Consider the following 25806-nt stretch of genomic DNA (forward strand, 5'->3'; position numbering starts at 1 on the left):
TTGATCGATGTGCCAACACACACTTTTGTTTGTTTTAACCTTTTCTACCATATCCATCATTTCGTGGCATCCAGGCAAAAGGCTTCTCCAATGTGATTAAAACATTGCTCCAGCATATAGGGTGCATAGGACCCAAAGAAGCTTTAACTAATTGTATGAGCCTGGAGCATCAGGTATGCAGATATCCACCAGGTCTTGGCTGACACACTGGTCTTTCCAGGACTCATTTCAGCAGCTCACAGAGGACTCTCCCACAAACTCCGCCAGTTTGGCCAGCCTTCTGCCAAACCCATTGGTGTGTGTTGCTCTGAGCATTGTCACAGATCTGCTCACAGTGTTTTGTAGCACAGATTCACCTTTAACAGAGGTGGCTTCCAAGAGTTTCACTGATTGCACAGAACTGTCCTGCTTACGAGAGCTACCAGTTCACTCTCATCTGACAGCTGATGTGTGCTGCACTAAATTCCATCTTCACATTGAGCCCCAGCCACAGAAACAGAGTCCTGTGACTTTTAAAGACTTCACCAGAAGAACAGGCACAGGATGGATTAAAGGCTTTGGAGTACAAATGAAAGTAACTAGACACAGGTACCAACATGCTGCTGACTGGAAGGATTTGTTCACCCACACTTCAACCTGAACAGCAATATTAAGAATGTATGTGCTAGCTAGGATTCATAGTACTTGCAGCCCAAGGGGCTACACCAACCTCCTGGAGACCACAGCTCCTTCCACTTGCCTTTTCACACTGCCAATGATTCCTCCCACCAAGAGTAACACACACGTCACAAAAACCTATGGTTTAAAAAAAGGCATCAAGAAATAAAAGAATCCATCACTTCCCTGGATAAATTCCAATAGTCAGTCACAAAAAAAACCCCACACACTCAGGCATTTCATTCCAGTCCACATGGACTTATTTTGTAGCCATTTATTTGTATTATGCACGTCTCTTACTATGTCAAAATTTCCCTTTGAGAAAATAATTGACAAGAGTCCCCTTTCAGTCTCTTTTCAGTAAGCTAAACAGACGGAGTTTGCTTCGTCCTCAGTTTCTAAAACGTTTCAGTAGCTCCCATCTCCATTCTTTCCTCAGTTTTTCAACACTAAAGCCACTATTCTGAGGTTCATTTTCTTGAATGCTGCCGGGTGCAGAGGCAGCAAACCGTTCCAGCGTCTACCTCACTCTCTTTACACCCACATAATCCATTGGGTCAAGCAGGACACCAGGACGCTTTGTCAGATTACCTGCCCACCGTGTCCCCAAAATTGGTCTCCAAGCCATTTCCTTCCAAACATCAGCCTTGATGCAGAAGATAAGGCCAGAGTGTTCAGTCCTGAGATTCATAACCCTGCAGTTGGGTCATTAAGAGCCCATTGCATTGGCATCAATTCAAGTTAGAAAAGACCCAAAGCACTCTACAAGACTATCGGTAGGATTCATTTTATTTACCATCCTGTCAGGCTATGGCTCATCCTCAATTTCTTTCCACAGCAATTCTGTATCAATTCCCATATCACTGATGGAAATGTTGATCATCACCAGTCCTCTTAACATCCCCACAGACCCCATTTAATTAGGATTCACTATCAACAATGCCAAGACCTGTCAGTGAACTTGAGACCTCCTGTGAACTGAAGAGACCTCCTGTCCCCTGATGTTCTTTCTTCATAAACCATAAAACAGAACAGAGAACTCCACTCGTAATACATTTAGTAAGTGCTCTACAGCCATTGCAGAGCACTGGTGTTTTGGAGGAGGTTCCCATCTTTTGAAAGGAAGGGGAATTGAATGAGACTCATGCAGTAGCAAATCAATGCCTAACAGCTGGCTGAATACATTAGAGCTATAAAGTTATTTCTACTGATCAATCCATTTCTAGTCTCAAAAAGAACAAAAGCAGCCACCTTCAGCAGGATTTGTTTTTCACAGTTCATTTTTAAGTAACTCCTGTCTCTACCTGGCATAACTGATACCTTTCGGTAGCGGCAGCTCAAACTGACACAAGACAAAGCAGTGACCAACCAGCCCACTCGCAAGATCCCCTCAGCCATCTCTCCCAATGCTCCTTTGTTTTTTTTTTACTACTACTACATGCTAAATTTCACAACTCCATCCCTCTATACCAATTAGGTGCCTGGGAGATATTTTGTGTGTCACGTATGGCACAAGAGCATCGTACCTCTCTCCCCCAAACACCATATGAAGTCTTTATTTTCTGTACCTTTTTTGGAAGGTGAAATCATTCATGAGCCTACACTCTTACTAAAATTTCGAGTCTTTTGAGAAATTTCTTGCCTTCTTATATTCATATTGTTTTTCCCAACCTTTTTATTGTACCAGCAAGTCAACTGCCACCTAGTTTTTATTTATCAATGTCATACTACATTTTAAAATACCTCTTAGGTTCATGACATCATCTTAGCAGATATTATATCCTTTTTATGCTCTGTAATATCCTTGCATATTTTTGTACCAATTGTCACAGATTATTTTACTCATTTCCACATATCTTCACTCCTTTTCCTCCTCCATTCTCTCTTCCCTCTCCAGGAAACCTGTTTCCTATCAGGCAGGAGTTAAATGTTCCAAAGCTGAGCTGAGATTCAAAAGACTCTCAGACTTGAGAAGCAGCTACAGAAATCCTCTGTCACAGACAACCCATGAACATTCCTTTTGGTGGAGGCAACAGTTTCTTGCTCTCATACCTTTTTAGATGTTTCTAGCTGTAGACAACTGTCAAATATATCCCTCCTCACCAGTCTTATTCAGTTCAGCATCCAATAGCTAGCAGGGAGCAGACAAGACACCACTGGTAGGAGAGAAGGCAGACATGATTGCTGCAAAGCCCTTTTTATCTGTAGATCGCAGTACCTTCATCTTTCTGTAATTTAAGGGGCAACTTGCTCAGTGGAACAAATGCCCCAGGGCAGAGCCCAGCCCTTTCATGACAGAGCCAGTTTGTGCACAATCTCTGCTGCCTTAATTTGCAAACGCCACTGCATCCTTGCAAGTGTGTTGTGATGCATCTTAGCCCTTGGGTCAAGGGGAAAACCAGGTTCAACTTAATAGTGCCACCACAAACAACTGCAGAGGAACAGGAAGGCAAGGCTCTTATTCTTGGTCCCAGAATCAGAAAGGAGGAAAAAAGGTAAGAGCACAAAGTCAAAAATAGCTCCTTTCAGCTCCCTACCCAAAAAGCACTTAGGTTTAGTTACTGCATTCAAAATGCAGCCCTTTAATCAAGGAGTCCTACTTATTCATGAGAACTGTAGCTAGACAAACCTTTCAAACACTAGTTCTGCCATCTGGCAGCAGCACTGAGACTTGTTCCCAGACACACACAGAGCACTGCTAATTGCCCTCACGTGGAATTCCAAGGCACTGCAATTGTTCTGGCATTTAAACCTCCATGGGTTCCAGATGCGGATTTTATTTGTGTCTTTGTGGGGAAAAGGTACTACTAATTACCATATATTTCCCCCCAAAATACTTTCATTTTGCTCTCCCCAGTTATTTGTCATCTTCTACAGCACCAGCAGCAAAAAAGCAGATCATGTAGGCCCATGGATAAGTATCTTAAAGAATTCATACCAAGGAAGAAAGTGTGTCACATTACTCCTTCTTTCCCTGCCTCCATAGATTTGACGCTGTAAGCAGCTGCCCAGTGGGGAACAAAGCTCTTCTGGGAGATTGCTTTGTAGGCTTTTCTTTTTTCAAATTAATTTCAAATCATAATGGAAAGGTCACAGACATAACCTCTGTACTGAAAGTTGCAACTTTGCATTCTTGAAGTGATACATGTAAGGGAAGGGGGGAATAAAAGTATTTTAAGAGACTTACATTTTGCTTCAGACAGATTCTGGTTAGGTGACCAGACCAGCATGCCAAGATTCTCTCTCTCCTGACTTCGCCTTGCAAGTTTGGCTTAAGAGAAAAACAGATACAAACCAAGTTACAGAGAAAGTAATTTCATATGCAAAATGGATACAAAAGTGACTTATGACACATCTGCAGCTTTTAATCAAGATACAAAACCCATCCGCAGAGTTAAAACCCCATCCTCCCATTCAGACCTGAGGCTTTTCCTTGTTTCTTCAATGCATCTCCCCCTATATAACATGACAGATACCGCACACTCACTCTTTCATGCAGTACACTAAGAAGCATACGTTAGATCTAAATTAAAAGTTAATTAATGTTTCTCTTCCAGCATACTTGATTATTTTTCTTCCAGCCATCATTAAATGAAAAAGGGAGGAGCTAGGCTCAGGCAGCAGGCTCCAAGCCCTTGACATCATGAGACCGTACTGTGCAGCCAGATTAACACTTCAGGGTAGACACATGCATGAACCTCCCAGATTTCACTTCTGAGCCCCTCCTCCGCTGCCCCAGCAGCCCTTCTATGCCTCCATCCCCCATACAGACAGGAATGCCCACGAAGGTGACACTGAATCCCCCAGGTCAGAATCAGGTCCTCTGCTCAGCCACTCAAGAGAAATTCTTGTGCATTCACACCCACACTGCATACACACACCCACACTCAGAAAGCAAGTCTGTTTTTAACCAACTTAACACCTGGCTGGCACAAGAGCTCTGAAAGTCTCAAGTGAAGAACCACAGCTGCACAGAGTTTGAAAGAGCAACCTCAAGCTAAGGTACATTTCAACAGCAAGTTCTTGTGAATCTGCTGTTTTTCAGTCACAAGAAGTCAAAAGAGGAGGAGGACAAGAAGAGAAAGAAACTTGCTCTGTTGAGTCACCACACACACAGCCAGCTCAACTACCCACCCTGGCCAAGAGAAACTTGAAGGTCTTGTTATGAACGAGTGCCTATGGTACTACTTCCACTACAAAACGTCACATAACGCTGGTTTTATGCGGTATTTCAACACAATGCTACTTTCTCTGTGCTGTGCAATTAGACATATAAACCACCATTTCATGATGCATTAAACAGGTCAGAAAAGATCTAGTAACACTAAAGATGCAATGCCAGGACACTGTCTCGTGGCACAGGGTATGAAATCAGAACATTATCTGCTCACGTCTCCACTGCAGCAGCAGAAAGAGGCCTGCCAGCATCCAGCTCCTGCTCATCTGAACACATCAGAAAGTTTAGTAATTACAATTCTATGAACACTCATGGTTCAACTACTGGTTTTAACCTGAAATCTGCTCAGCTAAGAACAGTCAGGGTTTAGATGACAAAAATATTTTAACATTAAATTTAAAGCACAAATAGCATGTATTAAAAATAACGAGTTGCCAGCAACATATTTACATTGAACTAACAATTTTTTTCATGACAAATACCGTGATTATCTTTCACACAGTTTGTTTGTTTTTTTTTTTTTAAATAAGATTGGCAACTGCACATACAAGATATTTTGTGCACCATGCATGTTCAATACTTCCTACACTAGGCAGAAAAACACGAGTGAGAAGAGACAACAGCCTCTGGTGGCAAGAGATGGGGGGGTGGAGACCAGGTCTATACACAGAACATGAAGGATGTCTGAATTTAAAATTACAATACTGAATTTAAAATTACAACTTCACAAAAGTCTTGAAACATTAGGGATTAAATTTTACTTCCTCCCTCATTTCAAGTCTAGGTCAGGAATGCAAAGAAAGAGGCAACCTTAAGCCTCCCCTTCATCAAATTGTGCTCCTCACCCTCGCTATCCAGGATGGTCTGTCCTACTACTGTCTAGCATAGGGTTCAAAGCACAGAAAGAAAAAATATTCAGTCAGGTCTCCAGGAAGTTAAACACTTTCCACCCAAATCCCAACGCACCCCTAATAACCCACCGCAGTTCAGGAGCCTGATGCCCAGATTCTGCCAGAGAGGCTTACCACTAGGCAAAATTGTCAGCCTTGGCTTTACCACAGTCTCAGTCTCTGAACTGGCGAAACCCACCTAACTCGGGAAAAGGGTAAAGTTTTCTCCTAGCTTAGCAGGCTGAACCTCCTCCCTGGCACATCAGGCACATGTCCCAGCCCAGCTGTCCCTTTCAGGAGCAGAGAGCCACTAGCTCAGCTCACCCTCAGTGAGGTGGGTGAAGTTTCACCTCCCACAGTTAAAACCCCAAGTTACGTGTGTGGCATTGCAGAGGTAGTGCCACAGCCTTCCTGGCTGTGAACCGCAGTGAGCCATGGGAAGTGACAACCAGTGCAGGGAGATACTATGGAACCTCATGGCATTCAAGGGGGGTTTGTGAAATGCATTCCTCGTCCTCCATCACAGCTTCCCCCACAGGGACCCTTTGCAAAGGGAGTGCCTTGGGTTAAGAGCTACCTCCTTCCAGTCTCACATCCGCTCCCCATGAGCCAGGGTAAACCACTCCCTGGGCCTCACACCCAGAACAAGAACCCCCTGCAGATGCCAGGCTTCACGCAATCCTCAGGACCCCCTTCTGCCCAGTTCCTACAGCCCAGCTTCTTCCCCTCTGCCTCCCTCCAGCCTCTCAGTAGCAACAACGAGCCAACTTACACTGCACTTGTAAACAGGCAGCACCTCCAGTATTCCCACAACATCTCTCCCACCCTGCCTCTCCACCCAAGCCCTCACCTGCCCACCCTCAGCCCTTGTTCCTCAGAGGTAGAGGCCAGTACAAGGCACACAGTAGGGTTAAGTTAAAACTTATGTTTCTCTGAAACTTATGTTTCTCTGAAAAGGACAGAAGTACCTAAATGCCAACACACATAGAAGGGGGGGGATGTGTTCCTCAAACATCCACAGGACTCCCTCCCTAATATCAGAGGTGACTTTGCCTACCACCCAGCTCCTTCACCTTCCAGCACCACATCCCTCCCATCACCCCTTCAAGCCCACAGCCATCCCCCACACACGAGGCAGACACAACAGGCATTCTTCCGAGTCCAGTGTTGACCCCATCATAAATACACGCAGCACAAGTATTCTTGCTATGTGATGTAGCAAGGAAGAGCTTAAGAGCTTGCTCAGAATTTGGAAGCACATTGAAAATGGTTATTTCAGAGCAACAGCCACAAGAGGAGAGGAAGTGGCTTATAGCAGAGTGGTTATTGCATCCCTTTCCTGCATCTTTCCAAGCACAGCTGCAAGGCCCACCAACATGGGGGAATTCCTTCCCCTGTCCCCTGCTTCTGGACAAAGGATACCAGGGTGAATTCAAACACTCTACACTTCATTAACAAAGCTAAAAAGCTAATTCAACTTAATCCCTTACATACTTCATATAAAAATAGCCATGTAAGGAGGGCAACGTTACTCTTTTTTAGGGGAACAGATCAATTTAGGACCAATGGGGTTTGCTTGTTTAAGCAACTGCAGTTAAACCAGTGCAACCTGTGTTTAGAGAAGCTGTATATTGGCAGACAAGTTCATCTGACATTTCAGTTAATCCTGCACTTTCATCTAGGCTACCCACTAGGTATTTGTAAAGTCTCTGACATAGCCATTAGCTCCCTATCACAGCTGTTGTGGGAGCAAACACTTGTAATCACTTTCCCACCACTGGCTCTCCCATTTGTCCTAAGTCTGGGAAGAATCATGGATGCTTCCTCCAACCCCAAGAGAAGAACTTCTACTATAAGCAGCACCCCCTAAACTTTGTTCCACTGCCAGAATTCACTGGGGATGCAAGCTCCCAATGTCTTTACCCAAGAAGAGATGTGCAGCCCCAACCAGGCAGAGAATCACGTTGCTTTTTCCACAGCAGTTCCCATCCCTCTCTCTTCCCTTATCCCCCAAACGTACTCCTACCCCATGGACCATATGCTGAAACACAGGAGGGAACAGATCCAAGTTAAAACTCACTCTGTGAAGAAAAGGTTACTTTTAAAGTTGGTCCTATTTACAGGTCTAGTTTACTGCATAAGCCCAAACAGTTCAACTGCTACACAGGAGGAGATGAGGCAAGGCAGAATATCCATAAGCCAACAGTAGCCTAAAAATAAGTTGTGGGGGCTTATTTTCTTTCCCCTCCCTGGAACTGTGAGGGCACATCTCAACACCAGCATGCAGTTGACCACACAGTGTGTAGGAATATATTGATTTGCACAGCAGAGAGACACCACCACCATTGGAGTTCCTGTCACTTCTGCCTGTAGGCTGAGGCTCTCCATCCTCGGGGGCTCCCTGGGCTGCCCCTGCTAAGGCACCACCCAGCACATGCAAGAGCACCACGTTGCAAGGACATGAAACCCCGACCCACAGCAGCAACAGCTCTTCCCCAGCTTTTGGAAAGCTGTTGCAAGACTGCCCCACAGAAAAACAAGAGAGATTTCGACCAGCAGCAGCAGCCAGTTCAGACTCCAAGAGGCATTAGGCTGATTTTAAAAAAAAAAATCTTGACTGAGTCTTTAAGCATGTCTTTCCCCTGCCGTGAAGATTACTACACAGGCGACAGCAGGACAGCCTCACTCCCAAGCATCTGTCTGTCCAACTTTCACTTGCATACAGAAAGATGTCAGTCCTGCTCTCCCACTACCACCCACAAAGTTTAAAGCCTCAGGGGTAAATCCACCTTAGACCCCATACCTGAGTGATCCCAGCTCACACAGGAGAAGGAGAACAAAGAGTAAAGTGGGAGCAAAGATTTTGTCAATACAAAAAAAAGAAAAACACAACCAAACCAACACTCTTAAAACCCACTCCCTTCCTCCCAGAACTACACTCCTCTGCTGCATTTACTCCAAATCAGAGAACAGAGGGTCAACCTTGCCAGGACCCTCTGCAGAAACAAAGGAGAAAAGTGGAACTTGCAAGTTCCTTGCAAGGAACTTCTTAAAGGACACCAAGCCCTAAATACTCTTGTGAGTCCTCTGATGTGTCTATTACCTTAAATCCTGGGTCTGGACCCCCTCCCTACACCAAGAAATAAGCATGTATCTCCTTGCATCTGAGGGGCTCTTCTGCAGATACTGTAACTTCATATTTTCTCTTAGGCAAACCAAAGTTGTACTGGTGCTGGAATCAGGACTGTATGAATAAGCAGAGTTTGTCATCATGAATACATTTGTGTTGACATGAAACCACAGATCTTTGTTCAGGTTCTCTCCAGAACATTGTGAGAGAGCCAAAACATGCGCACATGCCCTGCAGGCTCCTCAGACACCACATTTGACAGAGTTGCTGCAAATGAACAAAGCAGAGCTAAAAGCAACAAGTGTGCTTCTCTCCCCAACTCTACCAGGGTGCTGTGAAGTCAGAATACCTGACAGGGAAAGGGAAATGGGCACATCTCCAAACAGAAACTACCAAGGGCCACTGTACCACACACATGAAGTCAGTCCTGCAAGTCAGAGAGTACCTTCCCACTCCTTTTGACCCCTCCCCAATTTCAAGTTAGCCATGGAGCAGCTGGCATTCATACAGAACGAAGGCTGTACCTGCCAGTAATACCACTCCCTTCATCCCACCTGAATCTCCTTTTGGCAAGATGAACTAAGGGCCTCTGAAGAGTTGCATCAAAAGGCCAAAGGGTGAAGCCTGCACTTCACAGCTTGAATCCATCCAACACCTCACCAATCCTGAAGGGAGAGGAGGTCCTGCTCAGCCAGCATTGCTCTGCTCTCCTGACACATGCTCCCTGCCTCTCCCCCTCATCCTGTGTTGACTCTGGCATTTATCCCTCCAAGCCAAGCACATTTGCTAAAAGTAACCTGGCAAAATAGAAAGCAAACAGCATTTTCCCCAGATATTAAATCAAATCAGCTGGCTACAAGATGAGACAAACAGCCAAGCCAGTGCACAGGGAGCAGCAGGCCCACATGGACAGGGGCCTCTCTGCCTTCACGCTGCAGAGCTGCACCACAATGTGATGATTCAGCAGCACCATGGCAAAAGAGAGGGAGGGAGGCTGTTTCCCCTTCCACCAGCACCAACACCTACTTGGCAAACCAAAGCAGGGAATCTACCTGAGCTTAAAAAAAAGTAATCCAACAAAAAAGCAATTAGCTTTAACCCCTACCAATTCCTAGTTTTCTACCACACATCCCAAGAGACAAGAAAGGGGAATGAGGAAGCAGGGACAGGCAGGACACCTCCCTCAATCACAGCACCAGTTTAGGCTGTCTTAAGGACTGCTGGTGCAATGACAGAGTACATGAAGAGCAGATAGGAAGGCAGTGGAGCCCACCAGCGAGTGGGGGCTCGGTGCTGAGCAGCTCCAGCCTGACGCATCCCATTTGATTTTTCTTCTCCAAGTTAGAAAAGAAACATGCCAGAATAAACTGAGTGGGAGCCGAGGCCTCTCAAAGAGCCACCAATCACCCTGTCATCTATTATTTTGCTGCTGTGCAAGTCAGCCATGCCAGCTCCCACTTGCGTTCCTGCACCTGAGGGAGCTGCTCCATCTCTCAGCTCTCTCAAGTATGCTGCATGTTCGAGCTGCAGCTATGAGCCATTCAAGAGTGCTTTGCACTTTGCTTTTGGCACCTGTGCTGACCCCTTGGAGAGATGATCCTCATCTCCTGCAGATGCCAAGACACACTTGGCTCCCAGCTCCATCCTGCCCAAGTTGGGGTGAAGCTTTGCCAGAAGGCCTCCAGCATTCTTCCTTCTCCATAACCCTTTCAATAGTCTCTGATGTGAGTTTTTGCTGTTGCTGTTTGCACAAGGCATTTCAGAACTATTGAAGCCCTCTGAGGTTCAAAGCAAAACACACTAGCATATGACTATGCACCACATGCCATGAAGAGTGGGAAACTGGTGCTAGTCAGTTCCTCCGTTATTTAGAAACGGCAAAAGGCAACTCAGAAAAGCATGTCCACTGTCAGGTGCTCGATACTGATACACACTTCTGTACCTTCTCTTGAAGGCAAACATGGGCAAATCAAAGTTTACAAAGCAATTGCCATAGAAGTACAGGCAACAGGTAAGGAAAGATTTCCAGATCTAAACAACATATTTCATGAAGTTATTAAAAGTTTACACAACAACTGAAATCTCCAAGGTACAGGATGGCAAGATTCCCACCTACAGAGGCTACTGCATTACTAGCAGCACTTATCAATCCCCCATAACTAACTCATTTTTAAAACACATATTGCAGGTTTAAAAAGAAAGACCAAGAAACATCTCTTCCTTTTAATATGTAACCCTCAGTATCATATATAAAACATGCATTGTATAATCCCCAAAGGTGAATAGATGTTTTTATTACTTGGGGAAGAGCTGGAGCTGACATAATAACAACTTAGCTGTTGAACACTGCTTAAAGCAGTTTTGGACCAAGTCTAAATGTATTTACTTCTAATGAAGTGAGATTAAACAAGTGCTTCCATTTCCAACCCTGCATTTTCTTCATCAATGCAGACCTTATATTTATTGCATAGGGTAAAATCCCCTGTTTACAGTACCTATGATGCCTGTTAAACAAAGACAAGGGAGGCACTGGCTCCCATAGTTTAAAAAACTCGCTCTCACTGGTTCATTGATATTACTCAAGCTCACAGTGTAATTATAAATGCACAACTGCGATACAACAACAAAATACCTACGTGGCACAAGAGAATTCAAACAAAATAGTCAGAAAAGCTTTTTCCACCTTCCTTCCCCACTGCTGGCACTGGCGTCTCACCAGCAGCTCAAAGACGTTTGAAGAACTTTGCTGCCCACCTCCACTTCCTTCTGCATGTGACTTCTCCCTGAGTCAGCAGATAATGCTTCTGATCCCCCTTCATTCATGTTTTCTGAGGACTGCCTAGATATAGTAGCTGATACCTCATAGAAATACCATCTTTGTACACACTATAGCAGCATTAAACGCAGCAGAACATTTTTAGACTAGAATCCTGCAAGTTGAGGAACGTTTTTTAATTAAAAACTTATAAATTAAGCAGTGGTTAGCTCTTCCTATACATGACTACACCCGGCTTGCACTATAATCTATATGCAAATAAAGTTCTGAGGGCATTTTTGTATCCGCCTAGGGAAACAAAGGTGACTATTTGGGTTTCTATACAGAGCAACAGCACTGGAAATGCAGGCTGAAGGGCCTTATTGCCTCAGAATAACTGTAGGTGCTGTGCTACAAAAACCCACGGTATCACACATTACAACAGTGAGAAAAATATTGCTTTAAAAATTACCCAGTTAAAGATTAATCATCCAGCAATGATTACAAAGGTCACTTTGCAGTGGTAAAAATTATTACTATTAGAAGAACTGGAAGGGAAAATGAAAAAAGCTTGGATAGCAATACAGTCTCCTCTTCTTTAAAGTAATCGAGTTCAAGTCATACTAAGTCTGAACTTCACATCTTTGTATGTTTTTATTTTAAACTTTTTAAGAACATACCTGATTCAAGATGCCTTTCCAGTTTAAGAGCTAGCAGTAAAGCAGAAGCTGTGGCCTACATTTTGCCCACAGCCCAGGCCAGACTGAACAATGAAGCCAGAACAGATGTTGAGGCCTCGCCTTGATTTTTTTTCCTGAATAATAGGAGTCCACTCATTCTTTCCTGCAAGCAGGTGGCACCAATGTACAGCCATAGATGAGGTCTGAATAACTATACAAGTAAACAGCCTTTCAATACACACGCTAAGTGCGTAAAATTATTTTCTCTACACGCGTGCAATTCCAATCCGAGTTCTGCAGCGAGTTCTGCATACACAAGCCCTGCAACCCATACAGGAGCAGGAAATACATTAACATAGCATCAGAAGCATGAATATACCCACACACACTCAGTATTGAGAAGCACACCTCTGCTAATCACAACAGGCTTTTGTCTAGACATGGCTGGGGTTTGTTTAAAAAGGAAGTATAAAATTAAGAGGAGAAAATGCACATTTGTTTAAGATTTTACCATAGATCTCTTGCAAGCCTTTTTAAGAATATATAAATTTGCACCATCCACTTTTTTTAAGGGAGGAGGGCTAGTAACTATACTATAGCAATCCTGAATGCACAACCAAAAAGTGGGCAACCAGAACAAAGCAAAAGCCTGCAGCGCACATGTCAGGTTGGAGCTACAGGCTCACCTGCCCTCCCAACAGCATTTTTCCCCCCCTCAACACCACCAAGAGCATCCCTGCCCTGCCAGTCAGCAGCAACAAAAGAAAGCAGCACATGTGGGGCCTCATGGGCCCTAGACACCCTATGGCTACCAGCCCACAAACCCATGGCTGCACGCTGGGCCCCACATCCTGCCACCAACCCTGGGAACCCCTGCACACTCACAACCCTGTAGAAAAAACATCAATGCAGGACCCTCCAGAGCCACACAGTGAACCATTTTAAAGTTTGTTAAAAATAGGTAAATGCATGCACACAATTAGTTCTGAGAGCCAAGCTACAAGCTAAACCAAGCTACAATGAGCCAACTACTGTTAGTTCCTGTTCAATCTCCCTGAACACTGCCCCAACAAGAAGGTATTTCCTTCCTTCTACACTATTTCCCTTCCACTTCCATTTAGGTGACCAAGAAGTCACACAGGCATGCCTACATGTATGCAAGATCCACGTACAGAATTTAATACAAAGAAAAGGAGGAACAATGGCATAGCACAGTTCCCTTAAGTGCCAGGTCTCGTGCTGCCAACAAGTATCTAGGCACTGCCAAATCTATTTGAAACCGAACAGTCTACTGATGAGGAAGCAAAGATAAGGCAAACATCTTCCTCTCTTTCCATCATAGATCTTGATTCCGCTGCCTCCCCTGTTCCTTGACAATCAGCAACTCCTACATGCACAGCTCCACATTCATGTGGTCTCCCATTTCTTTATTAAGCCAGCCCTCACCTCTTCCCAACCATTGAATGGGGTCCTATGTTCTGTTCCCTTACGCCCAGCAAGAGCAGCTGTTTGGGCCCAGTCCTGCCCATTATTCACAGGCAGCACTTAGGAATAACGAGACCAGGACCAGCAGAGAGACTTCCTGAGCCTGGCACTGTATCTGCATCATTGGATTTAATGGCCCTTCATGGGAGGAGGAATAAAAAAAAGTCCATCAAATCATCTAATCCTTTTTTGAACCCATTTGTAATTTTGGCATCTACAACATCCTGTGGCAGAGTGCTACAATTTAATTATATGTTTGTTGTCTGAAGGAGAACAAAGAAAGCCCATGCACACACTCCCTTCTCAGCTCTGAAGCTGCTACCCAGTCATTTCAATTTGGTGGCCCCATTTCCTGCCTTAAGAGAAGCAGAGAATAACTGCGCCCTGTTCACGACCTCCATGTCTCTTGCTGTTTTACAGACCCTCTACCACGCTCCTCTCAATCATCTGTTTTCCAAGCTAGACAGTCTGGGCTTTTCTGCTTCTCCCTCGTCCAGAGATGGGAAAGAAGAACAATTCTGTACTTTATCTAGTTATCTTACAGCTCTGAGAAACATGTATGCATGGGGGAGGGATGGAAACAAGGCACAACCAGATCTGTACGCAGTGTTCGAGAAGAGGGTACACCACAGGATTTATAAAACATGCCATAATGAGGTTCTGTTTTGTTCTCAGATGCTTTCATAACAGCTTTTAACAATACACTTGCCTTTTCACTATTACCATTGAGTTGATAGAAAAACCACTATGACTCCCAAGATCTCTATCTGGAAAGGCAACAGCTAATTTAGAGACCACTACCATACACATACAGTTAAGGACTGTTCCACCCTACCCTACCCCTCTCCCCGAACATTACTTAGCCCACAACAACAAGTGTCACCTGTCATTTTTACAGCCATGCTGTCACAAGACTGAACAGGTTGCCCATTCCACCCATTCAGGCAATATCCACACTCCCCCTGCCACCCCCTCCCCCCATTCACACACTGACAAAAGGACAATCCAGCTGTTACTAGTAAAAATAAAAAGCGAGAAACAAAAATAACAAGATATGTAATTTGACATGGAGAATACACAAGTGTCACTTTATTCGGAGAGTGAGAAGTGCACAATGGCTCCTCTCCAACCCCAGGCTCCAGGACACCTCTGACTTCCCAAGGCTTTTTCCCCCCAGGAGACATGACATAAGGAGCAAGAAGCCAACAGAGAATTTTCTCAGACCTTGCGGCTCCCCCTACTCCCCAGCTCCAGCCACCCTTTCCCATTCCCCAGCAGCCCTTGGGGAATGAGGAGAGGAACAGATAACGGGGAAGAGGGACCAGTGCTTTTGCCTCTGCTCAGAAAAGACACTCCTACCACCCTGGCTTTAGAAAGCACTGAACCTCCTTACTCATAGAGCAGACCTGGTTTCCCCTGCAAAGCTTCAAACTTGGCCTTCATAGGCCTGCACAAGCACTGGCAACCCAAACAAGCAGCATTTTACTCATCTTGCCCACATACTAAGGACCAGCTGGCCTGTTTCTATTGCCCACTGCAAGAAGAAAAACAAACAAAGAAAAAACCCTCAGTCTCAGTATTTGAAAAGCAGAGAGATTACTTTTTGATATTTTTAGCAACACCTCTTCCCTTCCCACCCATCCAAAGTTCACATGACAGCATCCTTTTGAGATTGCTTACGCTGATTAGTGGCAGTAACAAGTGCCTAGAAAGCACCAGTGATATAAAAATGTAGATTCTTGGTTAACATAAAGTAACTGGTTTATTTTTTCCACCACACTTCAAAAACCCTTGCCAAAAGATAGTCAGGAAGAGATATGACTAACTAGAACCTGGTCTCCAAAGAGTATGGGATGTAGGCACTTTTCCTTCTCCTCCTTAACCTACATCGCAGGAGTTCAGGGGGAAAAAAATTACAACCAGCTGTGCTCTATAGCTTATGAACTAAAGCTGTGAGCCGAATGTGTTACTGCTTGGCAAGACAGTACTGTGAAGGGCATGCAGATAGGACACACCAGTGTCTCCATTCAGACAAGAGTCAACTCAAAAGGTCAAATGAGAGAGAAATTCCATGTTAATGTACTCTTGCAGTACCAAATCATTTTACACAGTAGAATGAATCAATCAGCAACAGCTAAGCACAGGTAGCTCTCAAAGACAGTAAAGATTTCTCACATTATTCTTCTTTAAAACCTAGGTCAAACATCAACACTTTTCAAGGCCATAAGCAGACAAGCCCATCACATACAGTGGCAGACACACATCTTCCAAACCCAGCTGGCTGCTGTGGAAAGGCTGGACATCCAGGAAGGTACCACCACTGCACCTTCCTGCTGGAAGTAGTGTCCTCCCCAAGAGCAGCAGAATCAGGCCCTGCCAGCACACCCAGGAGAGGCCTCACCTCTGTGCTGAAGTCACCTAAACTAACCCAGCCACTTCTACTGGACGCTGGTTTTGTAGAGGTTACACGAGCAGCCTGGCTGACAGAGCAGCAGAGATAGCAACCCGAAAAGGGGACACAGCTTCTTCTCTTGACACAGACATCTCCAGAAGCAGACACCTGTGCTCAGGCCAACGTGAGCATACAAGAAGCTTATATATCAAATCCCACCCAGCACTGAGTCATGCACCGATGTGGTGTGCAACTGCAATCAACAGGCTGTGAGCATGCCCAGTTTAACCCACACAAATCCGACTTTTAAACGTCTGCAACAGTTGCATATCCTCCTCTCACCCCCATCCATGACAGTCTTCCAGGTCCTTATCCTCACAGCACCCCTACCAGCAGATAAGAGCTTTTATCAACACACATACACACAAGTGCTGAGTGCCAGGCTCACAGGAGTGGAGCCAGGCTTCCCGGGTCCTGTGTTTCAGAGCCCCAACTGTGGGTCATCATCCTCATCATCCCACTCTCAGAAATGCTGAAATCAAATAGGAGCCCATAACTAACACATTTGTAATATTTCAAATCAGATCTTGAAAACTCAGTCTGCTTCCAGCTCTCCTTGGAGCTGACCGTTGTATTCATTAGCTCAGAAGCTCCCCAAGGCACTGACAGTCCCCCTCCTTCTGTCTGAACGGGGCCTGGCTCAACAGGGTGCTATAAGGATAATATTCATACCCAGAAACACGAAGTCAGATTTAACATGCCCTTGAAATGCAGGCACCTCCTGGATCACATTTTTCTGACAGATTTCACAAGTCAGTTTGTTTTTTCCGATTTTTGCCAAACTTGGAGGCACAGTAAGGACTATATTTAAAATGTAGCTAACAATCATGGCCAATCTTAAAATTTTGTTTTTAACATTCAACTTTTAGTAAAAGACTATCCAAAACAAGTTATCTGGTTCCTCTCCTTCTCCCGCCTTCAAAAGAATCTCAGAACTAGTTTGTCTTGCATCTGCATTAATAATTTCAGAGCAAGAAAGCAATATGATAACTATGAGAGAGGCTAAATGCTTAATGCATCATTGCTCCACACCAAGCACTGCCTTACACTCATTCTGAACTGCTGGTCTGCCCATACTCCCACTTTACACTGAACGTAACTGATTCTAAAAGGTGTCAAGTAACAGCGAACCAAACCTTGGAAAGACAGGCTCTCAGCAATAAGCAGCAGCAAGTACACTTGCAGCCAGAGGAATAAAACAGGGGCACAGCCCTGCAAAGATGTTGGATTTTCCTTAGCTGCCTCTGCTTTGGGATTATGAACACTCCTTCTACAGTGCTGGCATTTGCATACCACAGCATATTTATAAAGAAATCAATCGGGACACAAGCACGAAGGTGAACACAGAAGAGGCCCGTAGTGCTTGGGGCACCCCACAGAAAAGCACACGGCTTTCTGCTCTGCTTAGATGCTTCAGGGAAAAGCAAACCAGTTACGACCTATCCACGTCTAAAGCACAATCCCTTTCCCCACCTCATTTAACAAAGAGGACAGAAGTTTGCAGGCACAAGGCCTTACAAGCTCTCTAAAACGCAACCACCACGTGGTGAGCGAAAGGAGCAGAGCTCACACAAAGAGCCGAGAGGCAGCAGCAGACAGAGGGGAGAGGGCTGGGAAAGTCTCAGCAGCCAGGAGACAGGGGACTAGGAGACCAAGCCTTATCCTCCAGCCATTGCCACAAGCAAGCGAGCACAAAGGGGATGGTGAGGCTAAGCAGATAAGGAGAAGCCAGCCGAATGCCAGCCTGGCAGCGTAGATAAATGGAGGAGCCAAGACCCTGCTGGAAGGAGAAGAGTGCAGTTTGGTAGAGAGCTGAGGGAGGAACCCGGCTTGACGCTGCCTTGGGAGGGGAAGGAGGAGACGCTTCCCAGCAAGGCGGAGGAAGGCGGTTTGCACAGGACTTACCTGCCCTGTAGCACGTCCCTCGTACCGCACACACTGCAGCACAGTCCTCTTCTCACACTCAGATACACAGCTACAAAATTAACTTAAATTTTACTGTGTTCAGGGCCATTAGTCTTTCCAATCTGAGGACCGAGATCCTATTCAGCACTTAAACGCCTCTTTATTGAGGCCGAAAATTCTTCCATTTTCTCCAATTTAAAAAGAGGGGGGGGGGAAAAATCCCTTTTAGACATAATTCATGCTCAGGGCAAAACATCCCCTCTCTCCCTTCCTTCCAAAACCCATAATCATAGTGAAAGCAGCCAGAGTGTCCCTGACTGTGTTAAGAACCCAGAGGTCTCGTTTTCCCTTCCCACAAATTATATAATGGAAAAAAATGCAGTGGCCAGGCCCTGGCAGCTGTTTGATAGGAATACAGCTGTGCCTCCTCACACATCAATTATGCTGCCCTGCACTGCACTGGACAAATTCAAAATGTAGCTGCCAAGCTCATTTTCTTTACCCAGTGATCACTGGATAACTCCTTAAAAGCAAGGAGTGGCTCTCTGCAGGGCACCATATTGCGCCCCAGCCATGTAAGGAGGCATTAAGCAATCGTCCCTGTCCTCGTACATCCAGTGCCACCGCTCTGGCCCACCATCTCCACACTATCACCTGAGCATCAGTGACCCAATGCAGAATCTTGTTCTGCCACCAGGTCACTTCAAATCCAAAACCCAGCTCCCCAGCTTGTAGAAAAGTGCTTAATGGGGCTTACACACATCCATGCTGCAGGGGGAAAAAAAAAAAAAAAAGAGCAGTAACAAGAGCAAGGCAGCAAGGGAAACAAAACACACAGGGACATAAAGAGGACAGAGAGTCTCAGGGGAGGGACAGTATTTAGAAGAGCCAAGTTATCAGAGACTGAGAAGATAAACCATGCTATTGCTACTGGGCCTTCAAAGGAAAAAGTCTGTGCAGAGCATCTTGGAGAACACAACAGCCTTACAGGTGCATAGGTGGGCTGGAGCAGAGACAAGTTGAAACACATTGGCACCAGAGGGGAAAGCAGACTGTCAAAGAAAACTACAAGGCAAGACAGGCCAGGGAATCCACACCATTTACCTGTAGCGAGGGGCTCTGCCAAGCATTGAGATACTTGCATTGTCCTTAGCAGAAAAGCTGCATGTCCTCTTCATTTCTCTCCTGGCCTGCACTTTCTCAGTACAATTTATTGCATTTACTGAAAGACGACCATTTTCCCTGACATCTGGATTTTCATAGGCTGCTATTTCATTAAAAGTTTCTTACCTTAAAGGATAGACTACAAGACAGGTACCATGAAACAGGGACTAACAACCACCATTTTCAGTGCAGCTGAGCTCTAATCTGCAACTGGGAGCTGTAGGTACTGCTGCAACACTGATTTCACCCTGCACATTTGAAAGTCTTGAGTCTTCTGCTCTGTGCCACCACTCAAATACAAATTGCTACAAGTCCAGTTATATCTATGTTGAAGGGAAAGAATGAGTGTCAAAATAATTCAGGGTAAGTTGACTCCACGGACTTCTGTCTTCTACTCCTCCTACCCCAGAAAATCCCTCAGTCTTACCTCCTCCTCCTTGCATGCACACAGGCCCTGGGCAAAAGCTTTGCACACAATAAACCAATACTTGTTAGCACAGCCAGGGACACTGCCAAGAGCCTCAGCTCCCTTTAAGGCATGCTCCAATTAGTCCAACTTTCTAATGATAAAACTATTTGTAGTCAGATATTCATGATGCTGGGAGTGATTCTTAGTTTAAATCTGTTCATTAACACCTAGCCTGAACGTACAACAGCAAAGGAGGAAGAGTTCAGTGTCCGTAAAAGATACCAAGCTCCAGTTAAACAATAAAATAAAAACAACACAAACTCAAGTGTAAACCAGCTTCACTGAACAAGACTACTGACGCTCTTTTCCTATTGCAGATTTCTGCAGCATGCACTTACCATGCAGAGCAACAAGAACATCTTATTCTACTTGTTCCTAATATCCCACCCGAGCAATGCCCACAGAAGGCCCTGGCTGTCTGTACTGGGCCCAAATGCAAGCAAGACTCCAACCTCACTCTTGTCAACATGTCCTACATCTCCACTTGCAGAGCCCTGTGTGAGGGAATCCAGCTGCAGCACTGTGACATGCTCACCCTCCCACACCTCCGCAGACAGCTCTCCACTATCCTGCAACACCTGTGGGACCTTCCCACAGAAGCAGTCACAACATGTGCCACTGCATAAGACAGAAGCAGCAGGGAAGTGGGACTATCTGAAGCCCCAGACAAACCCCATCTTCAAAAACCATCATTCAGCAGGAATATGGCCCAGACTTTCTCAACTAGATCTTTCCACCCAGGAATTTTTTTTCTGGTATATCCAGCACAAACTACAAACACCAGCTCTTCTGCTCCAGTAAGGCCTGAACACTAGCAATGCTTGCAAGACCTTGGCACAAGGCAGGGAGACAGAAACATCCCTGGTGAGTCCCAAGAAATTTGGGATTTTTGCTTCCTCAAGATCATGATTATCACAGTACCAGCATTGTGTCCTGGCTGGTAAGCCACATGCTAGATCAACTCACATGGCCTCCAGCAACACAGTCCTAACAACATCAGTCTTGGACCTGCAGCCACCTTTTGCACGATACTTCAGACTGCCAAGCTGCTGACTGAGTGGCTTTACTTGTTTCTGTGCCCCCACAGAGAAAGGAAGAAGGAAGCTGCTTATAAAACTCCTTAAAAAGACTGGTTTCTCATAGCAGTGTTCCAGATCCATTGCCAGCTGTTCCAGGCTTGCAGAACATGACGATCCCATTGCATCTGGTACTGTCCTGAACCAGAGGACATCGATTTACATGCGGGAGAGTTTAGATGCCTGTTTCTGCTGAGTTTGGTCTAAACTTGCTAACAGTCCCCTCCAAAAGCCTCCATTTTCCCCCTCTCACAAAATACAACAGTTCAGCCACAAGTACAAACAGGTTCATCAAAAGACATTATCAGTCCAAGAGCAGTTCGATGACAAGTCCCAAAGCCCTGGCACATAACCCCACAACCTCAGCACCTCCTTATGCAACTGCCCAGGCAGTATGTAGAAGAGTCACAGACCAGCACAGCTGCTGGGAGAGCAGGTTTTAAGTTATTCCTACATGAGAAAAAGAAGTAATAATTAAGCAATGCCTAACAGATGCCTGGGCTCCATCTATTTGAGAATCCTTGCACCTTTGACTACAGCAATACACCAAGAAAACAGCACTCCCTCTATGCAGTTTGTTGAAATATCTGTGCTATCTCCAGTAGAGAACTCTGCGGCAATTTCTAGGAAAGATGACACCAGAGCACCAGTTTCCACATCACTGGCTTACTGCCCTTGGATAGTTCTTTTTGTGCAGAGTCAGTAAGTCTGGAAAACTTGTTTCCATCTGATGCTGGTTGGTGATGCAACCTCCCTCCCCCACATCCTAATCGAGAGCAAAGCCCTTCTGAAGATCCCACCCAGCGGTCTACAGGAACAGAATAACTACAGCTTTTTCTTCTAAGCCCCACTTTGCCAGGGTGACACTACTGGAAAGCTAAAGCTTTCACAATGAGTTTCTAGGTTGCTTCTCGATTCCCAAAACTGAAGGTCACATGCCAGCAGGCTCAGCTAGCGCCCTGCAGTAACGCTTCATGTAAGGCAAGGGCACCATGCCTTTGCTCTACTGCACCACCTGCAAGAATTTCCCCTGTAGGAATCACAGAATCACACAGAATCACTAAGGTTGGAAAAGACTTGTAAGATCATCAAGTCCAACCACCAACCCAACACCACCATGCCCACTAAACCATGTCCCGAAATGCCACGTCTACACGTTTTTTTGAACGCCTCCAGTGATGGTGACTCCACCACCTCCCTGGGCAGCCTGTTCCAATGTCTGACCACTCTCTCAGTAAAGAAAGTTTTTCCTAATATCCAGCCTAAACCTCCCCTGGCAGGAGGAGCAGGGAAGAGACAAAAGGGACAAGAAACATACCAGGCTATAGTATGCAGAAACAAAATGTAAACATCTGTCTCTTTCAGCCATCTCCTGACAGAAGGATACTGCAGAGTAGATTCCCCCCACAAGCTGTATGCATACTTGCTCAGTGGCAGTTGTTGTTCCCTCGTCAAGTTTAGGATTGGTCACATCCAACTTTACCCTGTGACGCTGGCACCTTCCTGAACAGAGGTTTCAATTCAAATGTATAGGCCAAGGACATGCTACCAACACTGCTAGGAAAGCAGATTTTTCTGCTTTCAGAAGCTCTTCCTCTGCTGTTCCTATAGAACCATCAATTTTGGCCACTAGAAACCACACCACAAAAGAAAATTCTTTTTTTTTTATAGAAGCAGCAATTATCATCCCTGGGTTTGCCATTTAGCTATAGTAACAATCTCTTCCCTGGCTCCCTTGGCTCTTCTGTAGAAAACTCACTTGAAACCACCACACAACCCTACCACTTCTGCCATTGTTCAAAAAACATGGTTACTTTCCCTTGTTCCTCACATTTCTTTGTTCCTGTGATTTCAAGGCCATCTACAATAGTACCATTCTCAGCACTGCCACTAAAAATAACACTTGTGAATTACAAAGGGAACTTCCCCAGCTACCTAAATCCTTGGTGGAACAAGGCACATGCACAGAGGACAGAGGGAAAGGTCCGTGCCATGCCCTGTGTTCTCACGGGTTAGACACTGTCCTGTCTCATTACATCCTCACGTAAAGATGATCAGGCTTGTTCACCTCATGCATCACCCAGAGGTGATATTTTGAAACACAGGGAGTGAAAACTAGTTCTCTTTCTACCTGCCCTTTCCCAGAAGTTTTCAAATAAGTCAGCTGTAGGAACTTGGAACTTCATTTGCTCATCTACGAATAACACACACATCATGCCTAATTGAGTTAGCCCAAAAATTTCGATCAGGTATACTTTCAAATAAAGCTCTTTAATGCAAGATACATTTATCGCCATTCAGAAGTGAAACTAGAACATCACAGCACGCTACAGTAATAAGTGTTGCTGCCAGTTGGTGTATCTTTAAAATGAGACAAAGGAGGGAGGAAAAAAGTGTCAGAAATAGGAAGTATCAATATTGTTAATTCAAACAGAAGGTTATATATCCTGCAGGCTCTGAAATTGTACATAAATAAAGACCTAGTGTCATAATGCAAACAAAGAAACAAGTACAACATCCCAGTCTACATAAGCGTCCTTCATTGTGACATAGAAACAGCAAGGACAAAAATCTGGTTCCACATTATCACTAATTAAATTCATATATACCGATTTTATTTTTTTTAAATTAAGCAAACATATTTGAATTCATTAGTGACAGAAAACATTCTGAATAACTTAAGTGCAGCAGTCATCTCCATTTGAAGCTTTTCACTTTTAATCCTAAATATATGGGATGGACTCAATGATCTTACAGGTCTTTTCCAACCATAGTGATTCTGTGATATCACAAGAATATCTCTTCTGATTTTTCCATGCTGGACTTGGGGAGGGGAAAGTGGATTCTGAGAACTAAGGACTTACTCTTTGTGCTGTCAAGTCCTCATGTCTAGTACATCACACCCCCATGACCTTTCCATAGAGATTAAGTGTTGTTTCATGTACTGAATCTTGCCCTAGAGAACTATCTGGCCTTCATGAAACAACGCTATCATCCATGAACCAGTCCCAGGTACCGTTTACTTCTAGTTATGAGGATCTGTGTTAGTCTGACCTTCTGACTTTGAACCCAGAGTTCACAAGACACCCATAAAACCACTTCATTCATTCATTAAAACAAACAAAAAACCCGAGGGAATTATTTTCTTCTCATAGACGTAAAAGATCTGTTCCTTGGAATGGGACCCCCTGCATTTCATTACAGATTCTTGCAGACCTTACCCTCCTAAGTTGCTCTGCAGCCAGAAGCCTCATGTTTTCTCCTCTGAAGCACTGTTACAACAAAGGCTTAGATCGTCTGCTAGAATGCTTATGCACTGAAGTTCTGAAGTAAAAGCTATATGAAAATGGATTTATTTCTGACTACCAGAGAAAGTGACTGAATGTGGAATAGGGATGCTACGTGGGAAGCCACGTTTTGTTCCCTGGAGCAGAAGCAAGTCATTTTACCTCAGTGACTCTATTTCCTCCTGCCTCCAACTTGCAACAATACTCAGCACTTGCAGACATACATGCAGAGGGCTAGAAAGTCTAAAGACCATTATCAGGACAGTGTTCCAGGCTCCATGGCAAAAAGAATTGCTGCACATGTGTGAGCCAGGCAGAGATAGACCTTGGGAGAATTTTTGCCACAGTGCACTTCAAAGTGAGAAGACCACAGAAAGTCAATTCAAGTTACCTCCTGGAAGAAACAGTGGACATAGGAGGCTTCCATCCATCACATCCAAAGAATTAATCTCCCAGTATTAAATAGCTTACCAACACAGACAGATCACCATGCTTGCTGAAGAATAACTTCCACAGCAGACTGAACTACAAAAGTGCCCCTTTTGAGGAAGAAAAAAAAGTGGAGTAGCAGGAGAGCTACTGTGCTCTGCAGTCACACCCTCAATTATTTCATAACTTTTCCAGGGTAGACACCAACAGCACTTGCACATCCAGTTCCAGTGCTAATGTGAACAGACACCAGTGTCAGGCCAGTTACCTGGGCAAGTCTCCTGGTAGCTGTGTCCCTTTTGCTTGAGACACAGGCCTTTCCATGGACCTAGATACCACAGATCTCCATAAAGTGGTTCCTGGCCTGAGGGGGCAAAGCAGGAGCAGAAACCATTCACTCCAGCAGGACAAAAGGAAGGTGTCCTTGGGTTCACAGCCTCAGAGTGATGTCTAGTAGGATACAAGGTGCCTTGCCTACCTAGGAAAGTCTGCAGCTTCCCAAATATCATTTAAGGTTTCACAAAACCCCTTTCTAAATAGGAAACCCCATTGGGAAGGAGAAGAAAGGAAGGGGAAAGCAAGCTATTCACAACTGACTGGAGCTCCTCTGTAAGGGTTATTACAGCCTTAACTACAGCAGATTAAATTCACACCCTAGCTCAGCTCATATAGGAAGAACTTTTTAGTTTAGACAGAAAGTAAGCCAGAACCCTATGTCTCTGCAGATCTGTAGCCAGAGATGTGCTACACAGCTTAAGCTTTACTTAAAACAAACTACTAAATGAACGTAGCAGGAAGATGATACCCATATACCTGAGCTATCAAAAGGAGTTTCTGAAGTTCTTGTATCCAGGAATCTCACTGCAGAGTACAGTTAACCTACCTATAGCTGCTACCCTAAGCAGGTACAGTCATGACATAATCCAAATCTCTGCACAGATATGGAAGATGAGAGCAAGTTAAACTGAGCAGTTATTTTCAGTGAAAAAGTAGTCATACCACACTATGTCCACTCCTGTAGTGGAAGAAGGCTGCTCCGTGGTTATACGGGTATGATTGAGTCAATTCAGCAACAGAACTTCACCAGGAAACTGAAATCCTCTGTGTCCATCTGGTGTGCTCCTCCTCAGAGGCTGCTGAATTAAGTCTTTTTTCCTACAGTCAGGTTAAGACAGACAGCAACCTTCAGGCTGAGTCCAAGGATGCTCTGACATTCTGCAGTGTCTTCACATACAGTACCTTTGTAGGGA

The 25806-nt window shown here is 44.8% G+C and overlaps 1 protein-coding gene across 1 annotated transcript in view; it reads right to left on the reverse strand.

Moving 5' to 3' along the window:
• Nucleotides 1–25806, reverse strand: part of RCOR1 (REST corepressor 1) — an 86711-nt gene that overhangs the window by 39424 nt on the left and 21481 nt on the right. The window contains exon 3 of the mRNA XM_059819301.1: nucleotides 3845–3928. Within this exon, the coding sequence (XP_059675284.1) occupies nucleotides 3845–3928 (84 nt within the window). The remainder of the gene's footprint in view (nucleotides 1–3844; nucleotides 3929–25806) is intronic.

The sequence above is a fragment of the Gavia stellata genome, chromosome 7, assembly GCF_030936135.1.
Source record: "Gavia stellata isolate bGavSte3 chromosome 7, bGavSte3.hap2, whole genome shotgun sequence".
NCBI lineage: Eukaryota > Metazoa > Chordata > Aves > Gaviiformes > Gaviidae > Gavia > Gavia stellata.